Below are 26,948 nucleotides of genomic sequence, written 5' to 3'. Positions count from 1 at the left end.
CCCAGAATCAAGGTTGCAAGAGAGTCAAGAAAAAAGTAAGCTTTGGCTCCCCAGCCCCTGCGGTACAGGAAGTCTGTAAGGAGAGTAGGCAGTTGACCATATCCAGCACAGACACTCAAAAGAGGAAAAGGAAAAAAGGGTCAGCCATATTCTACCATTCTCTTCATTTGTATTTAATATGGAACTTGAGAGGACTGATACCAGTGAGTTTCCAGATTTAACTAGCCTAAATCAGTGGCTTCCAGATCGTTAGACTAAATTTGATCCCGACAGTATATTAAAATCACTTTGGTGAGCTTTTAAAAAGGACTGATACCTATTGTTGTCTATGTTGGGCCCAGTGTGGCATATTTCTTTAAGTTTGCTTGTTTATTTTTAAGTAATCTCCACACCCAACATAGTGCGCCAGGTCCCAGCTCCAAGATGAAGGGTCACACACACTTCCAATGGAGCCAGTCAGGTGCCCCGGGGTGGCATGTTTTTTAAAGCTCACAGGTGACTTTAAAGCAATGCAGCTTAAGAATCACTGGCTTAAATGGATAGGCAAATACTAGGGAATTCAACAACTAGTTCTATTTGGGGCACTTGGAGACTTTAAAAGAAGACTGAGAAGTTTAAGAGTTTATTCATCACAGAAGCTAATATCCAACTAGAATGATTACATACAACTTGAAACTGAAAACCTTTATCATTTTCCTACTTTGGTGACAACACTAGCAAACTTGACTAGAAAATATTAAGATAAATCCATTGCAGGAGCAATTCTCCATTAGAATTATCTTGATAGTTCTCTGGGCATTTCATGCTGTAATTGGTAATATGTTAAGTCATTTATCAATTAATAATGATAAATGATAAAGAATCTAATCAGTTAAGAGGCATAGTTTTGTGTACTGAAACTCCTGGGAAAGTATTGCCTTTCTAAAGGGAACAATGGTTGCTTTATCAGGAGCTAAACAAACAGATGTATCAGCATCGGAGTTTCTTAACTTTCTGGTAATTAATGTGGGGAATTGCTCTTACCTTGAGTGGAAACAAGTTGCACTTGTTTATATTTAGAAGGTCTGACCACCTTGGAAATAATGCAAAAGCAATACACCACAGCTCAATTTTGTAAACATTTAAACATTTTGTTAAACCTTTGCAAACTTTTTCTGTGTGTGTTGTCTTGTTTTGGTGTTCATTATGGCACACGGGACTTAGAGTCTAAAGACTAGAATTCAGGTTCACATTCTGAGTTCAAATTCTGGCTCTGTTCACATTCTGAGTTCAAATCACTAGCAGAGTGATGTTGGTAGGTTCTTAACCCTTGGGGGTGCATTTTCCCTGTTTGTAACACGGAGGTAACAAAAAAAATCTACCTCATATGGTTATTAACTAAGCTCGTATACATAAAATACATAGCATGGTGTCTAAATAGGTACTCAATAAATGTAAATGCTCATACCCATCATTCAGTTCTTGTAGCTGTTCAATCAATGCTAGTAATTATTATTTGAGAACATCTGCCTATAATTTTACATGTTATATTCATTACCCAATTTAACAGCTTCTATTTCCGAAAAGAGAACATTTTCCCAACATTTGGTACTTTAAGAAATGTCAATATTTGCTATCCTCTTTTTCATAGATGCATAATTTCCATTTCAAATTGCCTGATTTTTATGTGATCTCCATTCAGTTTTTATCACGTCTATCATTTCAAATCCAGGATCCTCATAGAAGATCTTCAGAACACACTGGAAAAGGCAAGCAGTTTGCGAACCCAGAGAAATCGAAGATACCTGTCTGGATATAATTATGAAGTTTATCACTCCTTAGAAGAAGTATGTAATCAGAGGAGCTTTCATTGTTTTTTTTTTTTTAATAAATGCGTCTTTATCATTTAGGTCTAATGGTTGGGAGAAAAGCATGAAGACAGAGGCAGGGGCCATGTGAAGAATACATAAAGCTCTTATATTGCCCAGCCACCTCAGTTCATCATTTCTTCCATTATTAAGACTTTATAAGAAGTAGTGAAATTATTTCAATTTCATTTGCTTTACCCTACCCACCCCTACAAAGGATATGGGAAGGGCAATGGAAAAGTGAGGTAATGTTGCTATAATTGGAGCTGTGAAAACCTTAACTAAAAAGCCATGGAAGGTAGATCTAGTCAGGGTTTGAGGGCAATGATTTGGATGAGGAGGGGAGTGAAAGTTGATGCTTGCCCCATAGCCTCTGCACAAGTTGAGACCTCCCAAAGGCCAAGCCTTATTTGTGGAACCTCAGGGCCTTTTAACGTGTTGTCATTTATTCTTCCTATTATTTATTCTACAACAAACTCATTCCTACCACCACATACTTTACTGGTCACCTGGACGATAGCTAGTTACTCTTTGAATCTCAGCTCAAGCAAAAAGATGGCTGTTTTCTACTCTCGAAGATGGAATTAGAACTCCCCACCTCCAACTCTAGCATATTACATGTACCCACAGCACGTGGCTATGGTATCTATCATAGTTTTTACGTATGTAATTATAGGATCATTTGATTAATGCTTGTCTCTCCTCATAAGCTGCAAGTTCCATGACGGCAGGCCATTTCTTTCTTGTTCACCACTATAATCCCAGTGGCGAACAAATAGAGACCTCCAAATAGGCGGTGATGACAGAATGAATAAATGAATAAGTACATAGATTTTCCATGCTTCCCCTGAATTGAGCAAAGGAATGTCGGGCATAGAATTAATGGGATCCTGTTATATTCTAAGGAGAATATTTTGTTCTCTTGATAATGACTTTCTTTTCCAAATTATTTTCATATATTTCATGTTTCAACATATGTTTTAGAAGCTTGAAATTAGAAGCAATGGAAAGGTTTTAGATAGCTTGGCACATGGAAGTGCTATAAAATGCACTAGAAAAAAACTTTTTAAATATATCTATAGATATGTACATACATATACATATATACATACACATAAGATATATATATACATACATACATACACATAAGATATAGATATAGATATCTATATATATATGCTGCACATTAGACTAAATAAGAATAGAAAAGAAAGCATGGGTACTTCTCAAAATCTATTTTTTTCAGAACAGACTCTGTTGCACATCATGGATTAAAGGGACACTTTTGTGTGACTTCCTTACTTCTGGTAAGGCTTTTAAGTCAGAAATGTCATCCATATTTCTAAGTACCTTATTCATCCATCTCAAATATACCTTCTTCTGATGACAGATGAGTGTGTGTGACTGGATCAATGCAAATGTATCACCGTTACTGGGGAAATTATTCAGAGTATGCCCTCTGATGTGTGACTTGAATAACCTTTAAATGCAGAAGACAATGCTTTTTTCTTAGTATCTTCTGTTCAGTGGCAAATTACAATATATGGGACTTTAATAGACCCTTTCAAGTAGTTTGCATGGTTTTCATGAAGCTGATTTCTTTTCCTCTTACATACTTGGGGGTGAATGGAAATAAATTTTTATTTTCAAAAAGAACCCAGAACACATTGATGAATTTTCTATACAGCTCTGCCATCAAGATGCTGATGATAAACAGTAGTAGATGGTATACATTAGAAAGGGAACAATATAAAGACATGAAGCTACTATTTGTAAAGACAGAAAATATAATATTGAGTATCTTAAGGAAAATTAAGAACACAAGACTGATTTTTGTTCAGTTTTATACTGATGTATGCTCTTTGAGCTCTGAGACCTATTGTTGCCTTTTGTTACCTTTTGTTCTCTGAAAGCTCCATAATTGGGAGAGTCTGACATGGTTTTTATTTATTTGCTTTTAGATTCAAAATTGGATGCATCATCTAAATAAAACTCATTCAGGCCTCATTCGCATGTTCTCCATTGGAAAATCGTATGAGGGAAGGTCTCTTTATGTTTTAAAGGTAAAAATAAATTATTAACAAAATATTTAGTAAACATTCATCTTTTTCAAGTTTGACTTATGGGGGGAAAATGAAATGGTCTTTCATAGCATCCTATATTAAACATCATCGGATAATTTAAGAAAAAATTCCCCTTAGATTTTTGGACCATATATAATTTTTGCCATTGAGTATTCCAGGGAATGCTGTTTCCAACATATTCAGAGTTACTGATGCACTTAAAAATAATGGCATTCAAAATTATTTGTGAGCTGGTGCTACTTAAGATGAACCAGTGCAAAACTACATTAATGTGTAAGAAGGTATATGCCCTTCCCGGCCCCTGACCCTGCATTCTCTCCTAGCTACTGACCCAGAGTTCTCTATCCCTTCTCAGCCAAACATGTGAAAAGATTTCCCTATGTCACTGTTTCTATTTCCTTACCTCCCATTCAGACCTTGACTCACTGGCCTTTGCCCCCATGGATCCTCTAAAACTTCTCTTGCCAAGACCAACAATGACTCCTAGTTGGGTCTCCTCCTATCTCTCTGACCATACCCTGCAGTCTCATTCACTGGTTCCTCTCCTCCTGCCCTTCCCATGTGTTCTGATCATCCGGGACCCTCTGCTCAAACTCCATGCTCTCCTTCTACCATCCTCTTTAGATGGACACATCCACCCCATGGTTTCAAGAATCATCCAGACCTTTCTATTTAGTAGGGGTCCACTCTCTGGTGCTTTGCATTCAGATGTCATTGCCTACTTGACCTTCTCATCTCAATGTTCACAAAAGCACCTCAGACTAAGAATGGCACCACTGTGATTGCAGTCAAGAAGCATGAACATCATCCTAAATTCCTCTCCCTTATTTTTACCACTTCCTTTAAATCTACCACCAAAAACTGACAATCCTTTCTTCTACATATCTTCTGGATCTGTTCCACTTCTTTCTCTTGTCTTGCCTACACTTACCCTAACTTATCTCTGGATCTCTTCTCCATGGACCATTGCAATAAAGGCCTCAGTATAGAGCAAATTCCTTTCAAGTCCCTGTCCTCTCCCTTCTCATACCCTCATCCGTCACTATTGTCAGCATGACCTTGGGCTCGTGCCCTTGTCTATCTCACATACACACACCTCTCCCATGAAATACACGATGAAGCCTTATCTCTTTTACATAAGACCTAGGGATTTCACACATTCTCTGCCTCTGTGTCCAGCTTCATCTGCCATTTCTTCCTCATACCCCAAAAACAGTTCTTCAAAGAGGATGTGCCCAAATTCTCTTCCAAGCTTGAGATGCCTTCTTCCAACTTGTCTGCTGGGCAAGCTTCAAGTTTTACCCAAGTACTCAAGTGTTCCTCCCCTGAAAAACCTTCTTTTATTCCCTGGGAAAATTAGACATAATACTCATGTTCCCTAAGCAACTTACGCATGTCCACATCACAATGATTGATTGCTCCCATGTCTGCACTCCCTACTAGCATATAAACATCTTATCTTTTCATTTTTGAATCTTCAGTGTCAAGCACAATAACCAAAAAGGATTTCCTGAAGTATTAGTTGAGTGAAATAATGAATGAAAACTAAGTTCCCTATGAATATAATGTTAATAGCTGCTTATTTGTTACTGAGTTAGAAACCACATTTAAGTAATATTTATATAATAAGATTATAAAGAAAAATCTGTCACTTGATTCTATAAATCAATTTGTTTTGCTTTCCCATATCGTGTTGTAATAAAATTTGACTTAGTCCACCAATAAAACATAGTTATTGCTGGGGCGCCTGGGGGGCTCAGTCAGTTAAGTGCCTGCCTTCAGCTCAGGTCATGATCCCAGGGTCCTGAGATCGAGCCCTGTGTTGTGCTCAGCAGGAAGTGTGCTTCTCCCTCTGCCCCTCCCCCTGCTCCTCTGCTCACTCTCTCTCTTTCTCAGATAAATAAAATCTTTAAAAAAAATTTAAAACATAGTTATTGCTTTAAGAAATATTCCTTGCAATTCTGATTCTCTTAGAGGAGGGGGTTAGGAGGAAGGGGAATTTAGCATTTTACTTAGCAATCACATATTATATTAAAGGAGAAGCAAATTTGGGGCACCTGGGTGGCTCAGCCAGTTAAGCGCCCAGCTCTTGATTTCAGCTTAGGTCATGGTCTTGGGGTCATGAGATCAAGCCCTGTATTGGGCTCCTCACTCAGTGTGGAATCTGCTTGGGATTCTCTCCTTCTCCCTCTGCCCCTTCTCCTGGTCACACACATGCCCTCGCTGTCTGTCTGTCTGTCTGTCTCAATAGATAGATGATAGATAGATAGATAGATAGATAGATAGATAGATAGATAGATAGATAATTAAATAAATAAAATCTTTGGGGGGAAAAAGAGAAGCAAACCTATTTAAGGGACTGCTCTTTTTTGTCTATTTTCCCGTTAGATTTGTAATTAAGGCAATAAATTTATTATTTCTGCATAAACAGGCCTGGACTTCTGAAATAGATAGGAAATTTCTTTATCTTTTTTGTGGGTTATCTAATGACTCAACCTATAGTGAAGAACTATACTGAAATGTAATTAAATTATGCTGATCAGTGAACTTAAAAATAAAAGCCTGAGTTGGTTACTATGAATACTCTTGTTTTCAGCTGGGCAGAAGATCACGAACTTACAAAAGAGCTGTCTGGATAGACTGTGGTATTCATGCAAGAGAATGGATTGGTCCTGCCTTTTGTCAGTGGTTTGTAAAAGAAGTAAGTTAAACCCTTTATACAATGTCCATTTCAGCTAACTGATGCTTCCCATGTGTTTTCATTCTGCTCAAGGAGCAAAACTGGAAACTTGAAGCCAGCAATACCTGACTGAATGATAACACCTTGATTTTGGTGGGTTACTTTCATGGTTCTGAAGACCCCCTCATACCTCTGGCTCAGTTTATCCTCACTTCTGCCTTGGAGATTGAAGTTACCAACCCTCATAAAAGAGAAAGGATCAGAGTCTCTGAGCATTTTTGAATTTGTGGACAAATTAGGAACCAACCAGGTAGCTGATATATGGTAAAAGGCTAAACATCTAATTTATGGTGCCCCAGAGCAGTTTCTCATACAATATCCAACTTGGAAAATTCTATACCACTTATCACAATGATCTCACATATGCTATAACAATAAAGGGATGAGCAAACGATTGTATTTTGCTTTCCTGCTATAGATCTGTAATATAATACCAAAGACCCTTCGCATCTGTGGATTGGCGTTCTCAGTTTTAGTATTTTTCAGTAACTCTAATGATTGACGATTCGTGGAGATTTCTTTTTCTTTTTTTTTATTATGATATGTTTATCAGAGGCCTCATTTAAATCATAAGTCTTCTGAGGCTAGAGTATCAAGTGGGTCCCTATTCCAAGCATGGGTCATTTGAGCCAATCTCATGGACCAACATCTTAATATGTTTTGATATTTTCTATTCATCATCCTGAATGCAATGATTTTCACGGTTATTTTTAAACTCCTCTGTATTTTTTTGAAGATTCTTAAAAGAAAATCAACCACTAGAACTGTTAATGAAAGCGAAGAAATCTGAGGTAATGAAGGTTCTAAGCCAGAAAATAACCCTACAAACTTCTTTAGTCCTGTATTTATAAGGAACCATCAAGAATACAAAAGATGTTTAAATATTTTAGTTCTATTTCACTGTGTTTTGGGGGAAAACTAGGTGCCCTGCTGAGGTTTGTGATTTTGAGAGCTCTCCTAGTCTTAGGAAAGTATACCTCACAAGTGTCAAAAATGTACTAAATTTGCAAAATCTGCCTCACTGCCACTACCATGCCCACATACGTATCCTTAATTTTATAAATAAGATGTAATAATAAAAATTCTTAAGCCATTCCCACTCAGTGTATTAAGGAATTCATGTTCTCTTAAACTAACATTTCATCCTGGTAGGACAAATGCAAAATCTGATAAGAAATTAATTCTAGGAGCACCTGGGTGATTGAACATCCAACTCTTGATTTCGGCTCAGGTCATGATCCTCAGGGTCGTAGAATCGAGCCCTGTGTCAGTATCCGAGCCCTGTATGAAGTCTGCTTATCCCTCTCCCTCCCCTTCTAGCTTTCCCCCTCAGGCCTTCCCCTTGCTCATACAGACGCTCTTTCTCTAAAATAAGTAAAATCTTTTAAGAAAAGAAACTAATTCTATTATCTTGGGTTAAATATCTGTTGCAACATATTGTCTGCTATCTTAAGTTTCAAAAAGAAAAGGAGGAAAAATGGCTAAGTATAGAACATCTATTATTAATAACTCTGGTCCTATCTATTATTGACAGATATAAGAATGTATCTCCCAAACATTTTACCTCACCCCCACATGTGCGACTTCTTTATAACACCTAAACTTATATTATTGGTTCATATGGATGTCTGTCTCTTCCTGTACCAATGCCAAAGGCAGAGACTCAATCTTGTTCATTGCTAAAACCTCAGAACCAAGAAAAATACCTGGCACTTAACCAGTCTTCAAATATTTGTTAATGATTGGGAATAATGAGAATCCAGTGATAATGATGTGGAAAGATTTCTGGGAGATGACTTGTCAAATCATCTCATAGGATATAAATGGTACCACCTGAATTTTCACAGTGCACGATCTGTACAGCCATATATTGCAGCCCTATACCCAAGCTAAGTTTCCAAGAAAGAGGAGAACACAGTGTAACCACAGAAAAAGGATGAAACATAATGAAAATCAATCAAGGGTTGTTGGTTTTAGAGCAAGAAAAAGAAGCATCAATTAGGATTAAGCTCCATTTCACCAAAGATAAGTAAGACCTCATCCCTTTTTCACCAGGCCATCCTCAAGCATGCACCTGAGTTTGGACATTTCCATATCTCTGCTACTCTTTCCACGCCTCTCTAACTCTCGCTGTTTCTGGCTGTCCACTTGCTCCTCCACTTAATCACTTAAATTTCCCATCTATGTCAGGGCAACAACCAGAAACTGGGAAAAGAAACCTTGGGGTCATTTGTCTCTGTGTCCTTGTGGAAGCAGTGAGGCTGCCAAAGCAGTGGCAGTGACTGGAGTGGATTGATATTTACACTTTGCAGGCTTGAAAGAGATGTTGTCATCTTGATTTAAAGCCCCCTTCCCACTAATGGTGGTACTAGGGACTAGGAGGAAAGGAATGTCAAAGATTTAAATAGCCCTGGGTTGGAATGCCAGCTCTGAAATTTACTACCTGTGTGGTCTTGGGGCAAGTTATTTAACCTCTCTGAAGCTCAGTAATGTGTGACACACTGGGTTATTGGGAAAATTAAATGACATAATCCATGTAAAAGACGTAACGGAGTGCTTGGCATATAGTCCCTTAATAAAATCAACTCTCAGCAGTAGTATCAGCAATTTGGTATTTTTATTTTATTTTTTATGTTTAACAAACATTGAGTAATACTCTCTCTCCTAGGGCTATAGGGAACTTCACTAAGAACTATGTAGCATCAGTTAAATACTAGGGTGGGTTTAAACTAAAAGGAGCAGTGGGTATGGCTTAAGGGGGAGGCACAACAGCTGCTGTGCTCTGGTTGCGGACCTTGGTGGCTGCTGGGAAGCTGAGTCAGACCTGCAGGGGACCCGAGGCCCTTGAGCCCTCCGGGCACACCCTTGCTCCCTGCTGGGGCCTCTGGGGATTCAGGAGAGCCCCTGGCCCTTGAGGGCGTCTGGGGGCTGTGCTCAGAACAGGAGCAGGAGGCCCCCATGGGACAGGCTGGACCCTGGGCCCCAAGTTGACCAGATTCTGCACCGGCCAACGGTTTTCTTCCCTCAGCTTTCTGAGCTCCCTCTCGGCCCTCCAAGCAGCCTTCTGGCTCTGGTCACTCCTCTTCTCATACACGAGGATGTCCCGTTCGTGCAAGGAGCAGATCTTCTCCCTTTCCTTGCTCAGGTCCTCAGCCATCTTCCTGTAGAGGCTGAAGTTCCAATTGGCCTCATCGGCCTTCCTGCGTATCTTGATCAGTTCGTTCTCCACTTCCAGGCGGAGGGTTTGCTCCTCCACCAGCTTTCTCTCCAGTTGCAGGATGTGCTCTTCCCACGTCTCAGGCTGTACTTTGAGCTGCTGCCGGACCTTGTTAATCTCACTGTCCAGGAGGGTGTTTTGAAGTCGCAAACTTAATTCCTCAGCTTGGTAGGTTGCTACTTGTTTTCTGAGCTCTGCAGTTATCTTGTTTTGCTTCATCAGTTCCCTGGACAGCTTTCCTTTTTTCTCTGGGCCCCCGCCCGAGGGCACAGGGACGTGGACGCCGAGAGGGGAGCCATTCTGGTAGTGGGCTGACGGGTGGATGGGGCCAGTAGCCGCCTCCCTCCTCCCCTGTCCTTCGGAGCCCGCACCATCCAGCTGATGTCTAACGAGCTCCAGCACGTGCAGCATCTTCAGCATGATCTGGCCTAGGCTCTGGAGTTGGCTTCTGTCCGCACCCGCAGCCGGCTGCACTCCTGGGCTGGGAAGCTCTGGCCTGCCTTCCTCCTCTGCCTCTTCCTGCTCTCTCTGCCCGCCACTGCCGATCTCCTGGGCCCGCGGGCCTTGACTTCCCTGAACATCGGGGCTGGCATTGGAGCCTTCCGTTATTTTCCTCGCGGGCGGTTCTCCATCTTCCTGTGATGCTCTGGAGATGGGATTTTCATCAGTCGGCGGGGAAGGGCTATTAGGCGGGCTTTCCCCAATTCCCTTCAGCAGTTGGGCAGCGTCTTTCACTGAGAAATAGCTGTGAGTTTTGTTCAGGACCTCCAGAGCGAGAATCTGTAGTGGGAGAGGACTGGCCTTCTGCACAGGAGATGCGACAGCTTCACAGGCTTGTGTCTCTGCACCTGTCTCCTGCACGCCTTTCTCAGAGACTTCACCCTGGGCACACTGCCCCCTTCGTCTTCTTAAGCTGCGTCCGCTCTTTACTAGGACTATCACCACTGCGGTGCACACCAGGATCTCCCAGCGAAACTCAGAGACTCGTGGCATGTGTGGCACACTTTCGTGTATCACCAACAGGGCAGCCCACAGCTGCTCTAGAACTGGCTGGAGAGACATTTCCATGGCCACCAGCTGGCTCCAAAGGGCCTCGTGGCTCTGTCTCCAATCACCAGTGTCTTGTGGGCCACAAATAAGTGCTTGGAACCCCAAGGAGGGTTCCGTCTCCAACACACACCAGTGCCTGGCCAGAGGGGCTGACATCAGTTGGGGTGGGGGAGGGGCACCTGAGTTCTAGCAGACCCTCCTCTTCCTTTGCTCATTGCATGGACAGAAAAAGAAACTACTTACACAGTGCATGGGGGGAATAGATGCACAGCCTGGAGCTGGGGCCTCTGTCAGCCCACCTGGTCCTATAGCACACCTAGAGGGTCATAGCAGGGCCATGCCATTTTCCTCTGCATGGGTGTTAGGCACAGGGGGACCCGTCCCTGGCTGAGCCTCATCCCCCCCCTCACCCCCACCATTCACAGAAGCCTGGTCCCAGAGATCTCCTCCCTCTGAAGCTTCCTCTGTCTTTGTCTTTTATTGGTGTGGGAGGGGTGGGGTGCAAGCGCACCACACTGAAGGGTGTCCCCAGAGATACCAACCAAGAGAGTAGACTTTCAGTTGTAACAACACACAAGAAAAAAAAAAAAAAAAGAACTGGCAGGGTCTGATATTTTCATGGATGTCCGCTGGAGCCTGTTTTCCACATTAAATCCATGTCTTCCAGGAAGCAGGTGTATCTCGGTGGAGGTGGCCTGTATCATTTTCCTTTGCCCCGAAGAAAGTTTTTTATAGTTTGCATGGCAGGGGTGTCAGCAACAAATTCCACAATTTTTGATCTGTGATTGTCGTCATTTCTCTTTAACTTTGGAAGGATAACTTCAGAGGCGACAGATTCTTAATTTGGTGGCTTTTTTATTCCACTCCACTCCTTGGTTGTACGGTTTCTAAAGGGAAGTTTCTTTGTAGTCTCATCTGTATTTCTGTGTATGTCAGGTGGTTTTTCCCAGTGGATCCTTTTTCCCTTTTTGTTGTTTCCTTCATTTCCTGCAGTTTTTGATATGCCTATGTATAGATTTTATGCTTCACTTGATTTACTAATTTAAGTAATCTCTATACCCAACGTGGGGCTTGAACTCATGACTCCCAGATCAAGAGCCGCACGCTCTTCTGACTGAGCCAGCCAGATGCCCCTATGTACAGATTTTTTGGTATTTATCATGCTTGGTGTGCTCTGAACCTCCTGCATCTACCGTTTAGTGTCCTCCTTTTTTTTTTTTTTTAATTCATAGACATTATTTCCTCCAATCACATTGTTACATGAAGTTTTTTATTTTAGCAATTTTTCATTCTGTCCTAGAATTCCCAACTCTCACATTGCAGATCTGTTTTGGTATGCTGTCTTCTTTATCCACTAGAAACCTTAGCATATTAATTATCTTTGTTTAATATCCTAGTCTCATAATTCCAACATCTACACCATGTCTGAAACTGGTCCTCATGTTTGCTGTGTCTCTGAAAACTGTTTTTTACCCTCTTAGCATGCCTTATAATTTTTAGTTGTGAGCCAGACATGATCATGCTGTGCCGGGTATAGGGCACTACCTTCAGTGACAGGCCTATCGCGGGTGGTGGGTGTGTGGCAGGGGCATCCTTAGTCCAATTAGTCTGTCTCCAGTGCCCCTGAGCCCCAAGGTTGTGACCTCCTGCGTGCGCCCAGTCCTTCCCCTCAGGCAGGAGAGGAGAACTTGCTGGGGCTGGGGGGTTCCGCAGCGTGGGGTGTTCCTCTTTCCCAGGTCAGTTATGTTCTGGTAAAATCCCAGTAGATTAGGCTCAGGTTTAACTAGTTTCCCCTGAGGGCAGGCCTTGTTAAGAAGAACACGGTACTCTGGTGAATTTCAGAACTGTTGCTTTTTCTTTTCTTGCTCAAAGCATACCCTTATGATCTGATTTGTCTCAGCTCTTCACTGAGAGAACCTGGTAGGGCTCCTGGAGTAAACTCACAAAGATGTGACCACTCCCACCCCACCCCCACACCCTCCCCACCCTTGTGACTGAATTCGCCCAGCAATTTGGTGTTTTTACGTAACCAATGTACAGAGAATCGTTTGAAAATCAACAAGGATATGAACTTAACACCACCATGAACCAACAGGACCTAAACCACATTTATAAATCACTCTGCCCAACAACAGCACAATGCACATTATTTTCAAGGGCCTATGTTCTGTATATTCTGGGCCAAAAAACAGACCTCAGCAAATGAATGAATGAATGAATGAATGAGAAAGAGAGAAAGGAAAGAAAAAAGAGAGAAAGGAAGAAAACAATAGAAAAGAAGAGAAAAGAAAAAATCCCACAGAACCATGGTCTCTGACGACGATGTAAACAAACTAGAGGGAGGTTTGGGGGGGCTAAATGGGTGATGAGTATTAAGGAGGGCACTTGTTGTGATGAGCACTAGGTGTTATATTTAAGTGATGAATCACTGAATTCTATTCCTGAAACCAGTATTACAGGATATTTAACTAGAATTTAACATTTGAAAAAAAAGAACCATTGAATCACTATATTATATACCTGAAATGAATATAACACTACATATTAACTTATAGGAATTAAAATTTAAAAATTTTTAAAAATATTTAAAAAATTCAAACTACATATTGAAAGGAGAAAGATAACAAATATCCATACACAGTCTACTTTATCCATGGATCAAAGATAAAATCCCAATACATCGAACTGAATGAAAATGAAACTACAACATACTAAAATCTGTGGGACACAGCTAAATCAATGGATAGCAAGGTTTAGAGCACTAAATGCATACATTAGAAAGGAGGAGGGGCGCCTGGGTGGCTCAGTCAGTTAATCCAACTCGTGGTATTGACTCGAGTCATGATGGACCCCAGGGTTGTGAGACTGAGCCCACATTGTGCTGGTGCATGGCATGGGGGCTGCTTAATCTCCCTCTCCCTTCGCACCTACTCCCTCCTTCTCTCCCCCCATCTCTATTTCTCTCTCCCTCTCTAAAAAAAAAAGGTTCAAAACAACAAGCTCTCACCTTAAGAACCTAGAAAAAGACTAGGAAATAAAACCAAAAGAACCATTCTACCCAATTTCAAGATATATAGCTACAGTAATCAAAAGTGTGTGGTGTTGGTGAAGGGAGAGGCAAATGGAACACAGTAAAGACAGATAAATGGGACAGAACGAAGGACCCAGAAATAGACCTACGCAAATATGCCCAACTGAGTTTTGACAAAGGTGAAAAGCAATTCAATAGTGAAGAGAAAGCCTTTTCAATAAATGGTGCTGGAGCAAGTGGACTTCCATACACACACACACACAAACAAAAAAACCCACAATCTAAGTCTCATACCTTATACAAAAATTAACTCAGGGTGCCTGGGTGGCTCAGCCGGTTAGGCAGCTAGCTCTTGATTTTGGCTCAGGTCATGATGTCCCAGTCCTCGACTAAGTCAGGTTCTAAGTTCAGTGGGGAGTCTGCTTGAGGTTGCTCTCTCCCCTTCTCCCTTCACCCCTCTCCCTGATCACGTGTGTGCTCCCACTCTCAAAATATATATATATTTTTTAATTAACTCAAAATGAATCACTGACTTAAATGTAAAATTATAATAACGTTTAGGAAAAAATTTGCAGAAAATACAGCCAGGTAAAGAAACCTTAGGTTTGACATCAAATCATTTTCCATAAAGGAAAAATTGATTAATTGGGCATTATCAAACAATCAAAATTCTGAATCTGTACTGTGTGAAACACCCTTAGGACAAAAAAGACAAGATACAAACTGGGAAAAAAATATATGCAAACCACATATCTGATAAAGGCTCCTATTTGAAGTATATAAACTCAAATTTTGACCCCACAACAAGCAAGCAATCTAGTCAAAAAAAAATGGGCAAAAGACCTAAACACTTAACCAAAGAGTATGCAGATGGAAAGCACCTAAAAAGTTGCTATGAGGGCAATTCAAATTAAAATTACAATGAGCTGTCACACATACCTATCAGAATGACTAAAATAAAATGTATCAGAGAGACCCCGCCACCAAAAGCAAGGGAGGATGTGGAATAACTGGATCACTCCTGCGTTGCTGGTGGGAATGTAAAATGGTAGAGCTAATCTTGAAAACAGTTAACAGTTTCTTTTATTTTTTAAATCTTTTCTATAAATTCCACTTAACATCCAGTGTACTATTAATTTCAGATGTACAGTATAGTGATTCAACACTTCCACACAGTTTCTTTAAAAACTAGATCTGCAACTACCATATGACCCAGTAATTGCACTCTTGCAATTTGTTCTAGAGAAATCAAAACTTATGTTCGCTCAGACACCTATACATAAATGTTTAGAGCAGCTTTATAATAGCCAAAACCTGGAAACAATCCAGATAGCCTTCCATGCCTGAATGGGTGAACAAACTAGTACATACCTACCATGGAAAACTTCTGAGCAATAAAAAGGAGGAAACTATGGAAACATGCACCAACCTAAACGAATCTCCAGAGAATTATGCTGAATGAATAACCAATCCTGAAAAGATACATACTGTGTGATTTCATTTATGTAATATTCATGAAGTGTTGAAGTTATAGAAGTGGAGAGACAGATTAGTGGTTGCTGGGGTTAAGGAGAGGTGGAGATAAGAGCAAAGTGATGTGGCAATAAAAGGGCTTCATGAGAGTTCTTGCAGTGATGGAAAAGTTCTGTGTCTTGACCAGTGTCAGTACTCTGAGTATGATATTATGCTATAGTTTTTGAAGATGTTACCATTTGGAGGAAGTTGGAAAGGGTACAGAGAACTGTATTAATTGTTCTAATTACATCTCAAAGTGAAAAATTTATTATGAAAATAATAGCCAGATCTCCACACTCCTGGATTCCACTCTGGAACCAAGATTCTATCTCTTGCCTGGAGAATCAGAGGCAGTTTTATCACTGCTCTTTCTTCCCTGCTCTATAATCCCCAGCTGACCCTGCCTCTCTGCCATGGAAACCAGAAGTATCAAGATGTGGCTCTGGTTCCATATGTCCCTCTTTTTGTTGGCCAGCTTGATTATCCCGTGCCATGCCCCAAGAGCCACTTCCACTTCCCACTCCGATTTAGCAGATGGATCCATGAATGTCTTGGACACACAAAGCTCAGAAAACAATGGTACAGAAGCAAACTACCCAGCTTAAATGATAAGATGGGCTCTATTATTTTGTTATTCAGGAAATTGTTCAAACTGAATTCATTATCTCAACATATAATTCACAGTTTTTCATTATCTCAATATATAACTGCTACTTGGCAGACATCTTTAAAGTGCAAAATACATGATATGATTGTGGGGTTTTAGCTTTTACATTGACAATTATATAATTATGTTGAAAAATATAGAGCCATCACTTTTGATTTTAATACTTGCCACCTCTCTTTTTTTTCTGGTATTCATATCACAAATTTTTATGTCTTATAAGCAAAATAAAGTAAACAAACAGAGGTATGCTTGGATCCCAAAATCTCTTTTTGTTAAATGCTTGTTTATACCAGGTTAGCAGAACCATCACTGATGTTATATTCATGGTACAGTGAGGGGGGGGGTTAGGGGGGCACGTGGGGAAGAGGAAGCAGACATGGTGGACTTATTATCAAATTGTGTTCTAGATGCTCCTTCACCATGAAACCAAAAAAAAAAAAAAAAGCTTTAAGAAACACTAACTGTATAGGGGTGGGGCAGGGAGAGGCAAACCAGGAAACGGACTCTTAACTATACAGAACAAACTGAGGGTTACTGGAGGGGAGGTGAGCAGGGAGATGGGTTAAATGGACGATGTATTAAAGACAGCACCTGTAGTGATAAGCATTGGGTGTTGGTAAGTGATGGGTCACTAAATTCTACACCTGAAACTAATATTACACTATGTAACTGGAATTTAAGTAAAAACTTAAAAAAGAAACACTACTTGTTGGTAATAAAGTTTCCTTAAATTTCTCATGGGCCAAGAGGGATGATACAGACACTAAATTCATCAAAAAAAAAGAAAACTAGAATAGCTATTTAAGGAGAAGGAAACAAATATACAGAACTTAGAGGTTATCTTTCCGCAAAAGTGAACAGATGTTGTTTATAGGAGGGTAAGAGACTTAAATCAAGGCAAACAGAGGGAAGAAGTTCTGGGGGCAGGAATCTACACATGGACAGGAAGAGCAGACATAGAAATGGAAAGTAAAAAAAAAAAGCATATATATAGTTCAAAGGAAAAATATCATTCATTTTCTTCATTTCTCAAAACATCTCTAACTGTATGAGGCAATTTGGGTTTTGTTCACTTTTGAGAGTTTGAAGTTGTTGGTCTCCTAGATTGGGTATCTTAAGCCATGGCTAGTCCTAGGTGGCCCAGAGTTATGCATAGCACTTACTTTCTGCCTCCGATAATTCTGCATTGCTGGGGAAATTTGGCCTGAGTTTTTATTCATAGAATGTTTAGAAAGTGACTTGGGGAAATATTTGATTTCCAAGTGAGAATGACTTTTCCAAGCATAAAAGCAAAGGAGGAAGGCATAAAGGAAACGATTGATAGCCCTGACTTAATAAAAATATTTTGGAGGAGTATTTAATGATAGCGAACACTGTCCATGACATGTTTTTATCATTTATTATTATTTATCAAAAAATAAAAGACTAACATGGATATTATAATTTTGATGTGGTAAAATTTGTATCTGAAATATATATACATGGGAAATATGCTAAATACTAAAAGAATTATGAGTGATTTTTATTTTCTTCATACTTTTCTGAATTTTCCAAATTTTCTATATTAAGCAGAATCAAAAAATAATTTTAAAATCATTAACCACAACGCTGAATACATTTCATTCTTGAACTCATTTATGAGTTCATATATTCCGACAGGTTTGAGTCATATATTCCTACAGGTATTTTAGAATCAGTGGTTGAATTCTATTTAACTCAGTGGCAGACCAAAGATAAAACAATAATTTGTGATATGATCCAGGGGCAAACTGGGACAAAAATAGTCTGAAATGGAAAGTTCTTCCAGACTTTGAAGAACTATAATATATAGGTGGGTCTAACTTGATCCTTCCAGAGAAGGGTAGAAGTACACACAGAAAAATTTTCTTAAGAAAAGTTTCCTTAGTTTCCCAGGTGAGCTACTGTATTCGTCTGCTGCTACCTAATTTGAAGCCTCTTTTGGGTGCAGCCCAATATTACACTGGAAAACCACCTCCGTTACACATTCCCACCCATCTCTACTCGGCACCAGTGATGCCTAATCCTGATGCCAAAATCTGGCATGTGATTCAGATGTTCTATGTAGATCATTAATACAGCCAAAACTAAGAATGGAGACTTTCAGGGAAGGGAGTTATTTTCTAAGAACCAGGTGATGATTCTGAGCAAGGTAAGTAGAACTATTTGGAGAGTATGGTGGGTTATGGGTATAGGACAGAGCTCTAAGAAGACTTGGCTGTTGTGGAAGAAGTCCTGCAACTGGGAAGGCTTTCCAGAATGGGAAGGCTCTTTGTCCCAGGATCCAGAAGCTTTCTAAGGAATACTTCTTTGGATAACCATCTCTTTTAGTCTCCTTATGTCTTGCTGGTTACTAAAGGTAAAAATAAAAAACCCTCAAATGTAGGTGTGAAACTCAGTTTTGGTTCAAAAACATATCACTAAAAAGAAACCTTTTAAAGAGAACTTAAATTATATGTATAAAATGTTCAAAGCCAGGGAATAAATAAGTAATTGAGATGGCTATTAAGCCTAGATCAAATATCTTTTTTTAATTTAAATATTAGGTAGTTAACATACAGTGCAATATTGGTTTCTGGGAGTAGAATTCAGTGATTAATCAGTTGCATGCAACACCCAGTGCTCATCATAACAAGTGTCCTCCTTAATACTCAACACCCATCTAACCCATCCCCCACCCACCTCCCTCCATCAACCCCGTTTGTTCTCTATTATGAAAAGTCTCTTATGGCTTGTTTCCCTCTCTCCTTTTTTTCTTTCCCCCTTCCCATATGTTCATTTGTTTGCTTTCTTAAATTCCACATATGAGGGAGATCATATAGTATTTGTCTTTCTCTGACTGACTTATTTCACTTAGCATAATACACTCTAGCTCCATCCATGTCATTGCAAATGGCAAGATTTCATTTTTTTTTGATGGCTGAGTAATATTCCGTGTGTGTGTGTGTGTGTGTGTGTGTGTGTGTGTACAACTTCTTCTTTATCCATTCATCAGTTGATGGACAGTTGGGCTCTCTATAGTTTGGCTATTGTTGATAATCCTACCATAAACATCAGGGTGCATGTATCCCTTCCAATCTGTATTTTTGTATCTTTTGGGTAAATATCTAGTGGTATAACTGCTGGATCATAAGGTACTTCTATTTTTTAACTTTTTGAGGAACCTCCATCCTGTTCTCCAGAGTGGCAGCACCAGTTTGCATTCCCATCAACAATGCAAGGGGGGGTTCCCCTTTCTCCACCTGGTGTTTCTTGTGTTGTTAATTTTAGTCATTCTGAGAGGTGTGAGATGGTATCTCATCATGGTTCTGATTTGTATTTCCCTGATGATGAGAGATGTTGAGCACCTTTTCATGTGTCTGTAAGCCATCTGGATGTCTTCTTTGGAAAAATGTCTATTCATGTCTTCTGCCCATTTCTTAACTGGATTATTTGTTTTTTGGGTGTTGAGTTTGATAACTTCTTTGCAGATTTCGAATAGTAACCCTTTATCAGATATGTCATTTGTAAATATCTTCTCCCATTCTGTAATCTGCCTTTAGTTTTGTTGACTGTTTCCTTCACTGTGCAGAAGCTTCTCATCTTTCTGAAGTCCCAAAAGTTCATTTTTGCTTTTGTTTTCCTTGTCTCCGGAGACATGTCTAGTAAGAAGTCCTATGGCTAATGTCAAAGAGGTTTCTGCTTGTGTTTTCCTCTGAGATGTTGATGGTTTCCTGTCTCACATTTAGGTCTTTCATCCATTTTTAATATATTTTTGTGTATGATGTAAGAAAGTGGTCCAGCTTCATTGTTCTGCATGTTGCTGTCTGATTTTCCTAACACCATTTGTTGAAGAGACTGTCTTTTTTCCACTGGATATTCTTTCCTGCTTTGCTGAAGATTAGTTGACCATATAGTTGTGGGTCCGTTTCTGGGTTCTCTATTCTGTTCCATTGATCTATGTGTCTGTTTTTGAGACAGTACCATACTGTCCTGATGACTACATATTTGTAATATGGTTTGAAACCTGGAATCATGATTCCTCCTGTTTTGTTTTGTTTTTGTTTTTTTCAGAACTGCTTTGGCTATTCAGAGTCTTCTGTGGTTCCATATAAATTTGAGGATTGTTTGTTCTAGCTCTGTGAAAAATGCTGGTGGTATTTTGATAAGAATTGCATTAAATGTGTAAATTGCTTTGGGTAGTATAGACATTTTGACTATGTTCTTCTAATCCATGAACATAGGATGCTTTTCCATTTCTTTGGTTCCTCTTCAATTTCTGTCATAAGTAGGTTCCATAGTTTTCAGAGAATAGATCTTTTACTTCTTTAGTTAGATTTATTTCTAGGTATCTTATTGTTTTTTGGTGCAATTGAAAATGAGATTAATTCCTTGATTTCTCTTTCTGCTGCTTCATTATTGGTTAAAGAACATCCTACTAAAGAATGAATGGGTTAACCAGGAAATTTAAGATTTTTTAAAAATACATGAAGCAAATGGAAATGAAAGCATGGCATCCCAAAACCTTTGGGATACAGCAAAAGCAGTCCTAAGAGGGAAGTGTATCGCAGTGCAGGCCTACCTCAAGAAGCAAGAAAAGTTTCAAATACACAGCCTACCCTTACACATTAAAGAACTAGAAAAGGAACAGCAAATAAAGTCTAAAGCCAGAAGAAGAAGGGAAAAAATAAAGATTAGAGTAGAAATAAATTATATAGAAACAAACAAACAAACAAAAAAACAATAGAATGGAGGGTTGCCTGGGTGACTCAGTCAGTTAAGCATCTGCCTTCAGCTCAGGTCATGATCCCAGGGTCCTGGGATCAAGCCCGCTTCTCCCTCTCCCTTTGCCTGCCACTCCGCCTGCTTGTGCTTGCTTTCTCTCTCTCTCTCTCTCTCTCTCTCCCTCTCTCTCTCTCTCAAATAAATAAATAAAATCTTTAAAAAAAAACAGAATGGATTAATGAAACTAAGAGCTGGTTCTTGGAAAGAATTAATAAAATTGATAAACCCCTAGCCAAACTTATCAACAAGAGAAAGAACCCAAATAGATAAAATCATGAATGATGGAGGAGAGATCATAACCAACAGCATAGAAATACAAACAATTATAAGAGAATACTATGAAAAATTATATGCCTGGGCAACCAGGAAGAAATGGACAAAGTCCTAGAAACATACAAACTACCAAAACTGAAAAAGGAAGAAATAGAAAATTTGAATAGACCCATAACCAGCAAAGACATTGAATCAATAATCAAAAATCTCCCAGCAAACAAAAGTCCTGGGCCAGCTGGCTTCCCAGGGGAATTCTACCAGACATTTAAAGAAGGCTTAATACCTATTCTTCTCAAACTGTTCCAAAAAATAGAAATGGAAGGAAAACTTCCAAACTCATTCTATGAAGCCAGCATTACCTTGATTCCAAAACCAGACAAAAGACCCACTAAAAAGAATTACAAGCCAATATCACTGATGAACATTGATGCAAAAATTCTCTAAAATATTAGCAAATCAAATTCAACAGTACATTAAAAGAATTATTTGTCACGATCAGGTGGGATTTATTCCTGGGCTGCAAGGGTGGTTCAATACTCCCAAATCATCAATGTGATACACCATATTAATAAAAGAAAGTGTAAGAACCATATGATCCTCTCAAAAGATGCAGAAGAGGCATTTGACAAAATACAGCATTCTTTCCTGATAAAAAACCTCAACAAAGTAGGGATAGATGGAACATACCTCAACATCATAAAGTCCATATAAAAAAGACCCACAGTTAACATCATCCTAATGGAGAAAAACTGAGAGGCTTTCCTCTATGCGTAGGAACAAGACAGGGATGTCCATTCTTACTATTTACTGGAAGTCTTAGCCTCAGCAGTGAGACAACAAAAAGAAATAAAAGGCATCCAAATTGGCAAGGCAGAAGTCAAACTTTCACTCTATGCAGACAACATGATACTCTATGTAGAACACCCTAAAGACTGCACTGAAAATTGCTAGAACTCATACATCAATTCAGCAAAGTCACAGGATATAAAATCAATGTGCAGAAATCTGTTGCATTTCTATACACCTAGATCAAATATTAATGAGTTGAATAAGCAAGTCTTTGTTCTTAATTGCATAATAAAAAAAAGTTCACCATCTAAAAATGACCTGCATTTTTAAGTCATCTGTCTTTGTTCACTACCACTGCAAGTAATTACAGTATTTTGCTTTCTACCAGCTTTTTAGTACATTTAACTTACCATATTCTCCCACTGTCATCCTCCCCAGTCTTCTCTTTAATGCTCTGCATCCTCCAACCCAGCTCTCTCACCCTTTTATTCAATTTGTAATCTCCTAATGCGTAGTAGGGGATATATTAATGTTCAATTTAATTAAACTTAAATCCATTGCATCCATTTTACTCCACTATCCAGCATTTGAAATGTTCTGGGCATTGTTTCTATAGGCAGTCCTTGCTTTTCTTCCAAGTAGTGCAGGGCTGTAAAAGTGACCGTTCAAGCTGAAGCCATAAAAATCTATCTTAAAAATCAATGGGGAAAATTAATGTTGCTTCGTTCGGTGCGGCGTATTGCTTATGGGTGGTGTAAATTGATGGCTAAAAGAGTCCCACACATTAGAAGGAAAGCACACCCCCTACTTAATGGTAATCATATGTTAGAATAATAGGAAATAGTCACATGGTCATCTTTTTTTAGAACTCCACCTAAACTACAAAGAGAAATGATCTGTCCTATTACTTAAAGCATTCAAGCAAGGAGATCTCTCAATTGTCCTATTCAGTCCTGAACATCATTACATTGTGATCATTCTTGCTTTGTCTGACCAGATGGGGAATGGCTGCAATTCTTAGAGAGTTATAAAAATCACAAATATAGTATAATACAATGACACCCTGTTTATTTGTCAGAGAAAGAACATGTTCTGGCAAGTCTTGGAAATTAAATCCACTCCAGAATAGAATACCAGAAAACAGCTTTCTAATTTAATACATAATTTGAATATAAAGAGCTTTAAAATGAGTCCATGTTAATGACCTCAAGATAAATAAAACAAAATTTGAGAAAATTATAAGAAAAAAGATCACAAATCTAAAATAATGTTCTTTAACACAATTCTCAGTGATTAAGAAAACAGACAAATTTTTAGCAAGAATATAGAATAAGCAATGTAATGAACTTAATCTACTAAACACATATAGAATCCATACCCAATAATCAGAGAATACATCTTCTTTTCAAGCCCAATTGAAACATTTACAAAAATTGACTATACACTAGACCACAAAACAAGGTTCAAGAAATACTAAAGAGTCTATATCATACAGACCAAATTTTCTGACTGTAATGCAGTTGTTAGAAAGTATTTATGAAAATGTGACTTAAAACTCATATGTTTTAAAATATAACATGTTTAAAGAAATGAAGGAGAATGTTCAATATTTACAACTAAATGGAAATAAAACTATTATATATCAAAACATATGGAATGTAGCTACGGTAGTACTGAAGAAGAATTTATAGTTTTAAATAAATACATTACAAAAGAATAAGATCTCCAAATTAATGAGATAAGCTTTCAACTCAAATTAGAAAAGGAAAAGAGATTAGCAAAAACAACAAACAGCAGAAACCAATGAAACAGAAAGCAAAGATATAATTCTCTATCATATCTTCATTTTATATTTAATTTTTGCTCTAGGGCCTCGATGGTTTGCTCCCAAATAATGAGTAATATAACCCTGATACCAAAACCAGACAAAGACAAAATAAGAAAGGAAATTACAGGTCTATTTCAGGAATATAGATGTAAATATTAGCAACTTGAATCCAGCTAACAAGAATACATATCATAACCAAAAAAGCTTATCCCAGGAATGCAAGGATGATTTAACAGTAGAAAATTACTAATCAAAATTGATTATAACAACTATATGATCCTGTTAATATATGAAGAAAGATTATATGCTAAAATTCAACATCCATTAATGATAAAAACAACCTAGCATAGAACAGACATCTTTAATGTGTGTTCAACCTTAATTTCAAAATCAATGTGAAGGGAGAATGATCAAAAATAGGCAAGGCAATTTTAAAGTAGAACAACATAAAGAGACACATCCTACCAGATTGAACAGATTCTATATAAACCGTAGTGCAGTTTTAGTGAACAGATATAAACCAGAGTGCATTAGAGCAGTTCCATGCATTGGACAGAGGTGGCATATACACTCACTGGAGAGATGAACCATCCACATGAGTACAGTGGCGTAATTGGTCTTCCATAGCAGAAAAATAAGTAAATCCCAACCTCACACCATGTAAAAAGTCATTTCTAGGAGGTTCAAGGCTTACATTTTAAACAAACTTTAAAACAACTTTTTGAAGAAAATACAGGATAACATCTTTATGATTTTAAGGCAGAGATGAGTTCTTAAATAACACTTTATACATACAATTGTGATCAAAGTTTTTGTATGACAAGGATATGATGAAAATAGGAATCAATAAGCTACAAGAAAGGAAGATGTTCAGGATGCATATAACCAAGTAAAGGATTAATATCCAGGAGGTAAGGAGAATAAATAGAGTTTAATTTTTTTAATGGGCAAAAATGAGTGAGCGATTTATAGAATCACCTATTATATAAAAGCTGTTCAATATAATTTGTAATGAGGGAAAAGCGAAGTAAAACAACAAAAGCACAATTTCATACCCGTTAGATTTTTTTTTTTTTTTTTTACTAAAAGCTCAACGATATCAAGGGTTAGTAAAGTTGTAGAGCGGTGGGAACTCTCATTCACTGCAGATGAGAGTATTTACCAATTTAGAGAGAAATAGCAGCATTTAATAAAGTGGAGGGCATATAAATCCATGGCCCAGCAAATCCCTTCCTAGATGTATAGTGAAGAACTCTCACACATGTCTAGGAGAAATGTGCAAGAATGTTCATTGCAATACTGTAACAATGAAAGCAACCTAACTCTCCATCAACAAAATAAGGAATCAATATATTGTGGATTTAACTAAAATGGAATACCATTTAGTTGTGCTGTTAAAATTAATAAATCAACTTAAGTGTCAAAAATTTGGGGAGAAGAGCAGACTGGATTGACACATCATGATCTCATTTACATGAAATTTCAAAGCATACACAATATTATATATTGTTCCTGAGTCCATGTATATATAGCAAAACATAAAATCATGCATGGGAATGATAATGCAAAAGTTAGGATAGTGATTACCTTGATAGAGGGAGAGGAAAAATGGGATCGGGGTATACTAAAAAAGGGGCTTTGGTTTTATCTGTAATGTCTCAATTTATTCTTAAAACATTTAATACATATGGCAAGATGTAGTTGGTGGGCACATAGATATAATGTTCTCTGCTCTTTTTCTATTTGCTTCAAATATATTGTGATTTTTTAAAAGGAATTAGTAATATTCTTTTAAATACAAAAGCATGGTGACTTGCCTTGAGGGAGGAGAAGGTAGGATAAGATGAGAAAGTTCCCCTGCAGGTCTCTAGCATAGTCTGATGCTTAGGTGCTAAAATGATCCATGCTTGGAAAAGGGGACTTCCCAAGTTTGGACTGAGATAAATGAGCTATGGTCCCCGATGGGAGGCAGGGAGAGAGAGAAATTACCATGACTTTTCCCTACCCTTTCTTTCTTGCCCTGTTGCCCCAGCTCTCTTTCCTTCCACCTCTTCTCTCCCTCACTAGTATGGCACAGAAAGCCACAGCTGCCTAACTTTATGGAAGAAGCTCTCAAAAATGAGCTAACCATATAGCTCTGTCTTTGCCATCCCCAGCAGGAGTCTTCCTCAGGTACTGGGGAACCTCCACTAATTAGAGGAAATCAAAACTCTAGGATATGTACAATCATATACCAGGAATTTTCCTCTCGTTTGGGGCATTAGACAGCTCATAGAAATTCAAGCAGCATGAAAATTCTACAGAAGCTATGTGGCCAAAAATTATTGAGCCTTAAAGTAAGGGAGAATTGTGTTAACTTGTGTTAATCTCCTAGATATTTAAATTAGATTCAATAAAGTTGTATTTAACTCTTATGTTCTTGAGCATTTCCATATATTTTCATCATTATTTCTAAATACAGTGATAGTTTCTAATATATTATTGATTTGTCTCTCCATGAACACACATTCACATCATATAAATGCCAATGCTGTTTATGGATATCAGAAATCCTACAGAACTATATGTAAAAGAATATTGAAGTTTTAAGTATTAAATTTTCCAAAGCAGTATATATGTAATTTAAGAGTTCTTTTATTTTGAATTGTGTTTTTAATATAGTAAAAATTCAAACAGTCCAAATGGTTATAATATTAAAGGTAACTCTCTTTCCCATACATTGTCCCATGTCCCCTCCCCAGAGGCAGCCATTTTCAATTTCCTGTTTCTCTAAGATACTATATGTGGACAAATAGAGTCGAAAGAATTGTTTTAAAGTCCATTCCATAGCAATCATATTTCAAAATGTCTGTATTCTTACTACATTCGATGCTTTTCTGTTTGAGCCAAATATGTAGTGCAGAAATCTTCAGGCTTGGGTCAGACACAACATAAGTAAAACCCAATCACAAGAGCAAGGTTTTGAATCCAGGCACAATAAAAGTGACAGAGATGTTATAATGTTTATTAAACTTTTTATAGAAAATCAGGAGAGAACAGTGTCAGTGCAATAAGTTCCAAGACTTGAGTCTGGTACCAGTTAGACATAAACAATTAAGTGACATAGAAACTGGCTTGTGTTATGA

At 38.4% G+C, this 26,948-nt stretch overlaps 1 protein-coding gene across 1 annotated transcript in view; it reads left to right on the top strand.

Moving 5' to 3' along the window:
* LOC103681273 (carboxypeptidase A6) overlaps positions 1 to 26,948 on the top strand; it is a 284,439-nt gene that overhangs the window by 251,401 nt on the left and 6,090 nt on the right. Inside the window, exons 4-6 of the mRNA XM_040625646.1 lie at positions 1,712 to 1,826; positions 3,809 to 3,910; positions 6,528 to 6,632. Of these exons, the coding sequence (XP_040481580.1) occupies positions 1,712 to 1,826; positions 3,809 to 3,910; positions 6,528 to 6,632 (322 nt within the window). The remainder of the gene's footprint in view (positions 1 to 1,711; positions 1,827 to 3,808; positions 3,911 to 6,527; positions 6,633 to 26,948) is intronic.

Source organism: Ursus maritimus, unplaced genomic scaffold (genome assembly GCF_017311325.1).
Source record: "Ursus maritimus isolate PB19 unplaced genomic scaffold, ASM1731132v1 scaffold_9, whole genome shotgun sequence".
Taxonomy (NCBI): Eukaryota; Metazoa; Chordata; class Mammalia; order Carnivora; family Ursidae; genus Ursus; species Ursus maritimus.
The sequence above is the reverse complement of the archived record's forward strand: the minus strand, read 5'-3'. Positions and strand labels throughout refer to the sequence as shown.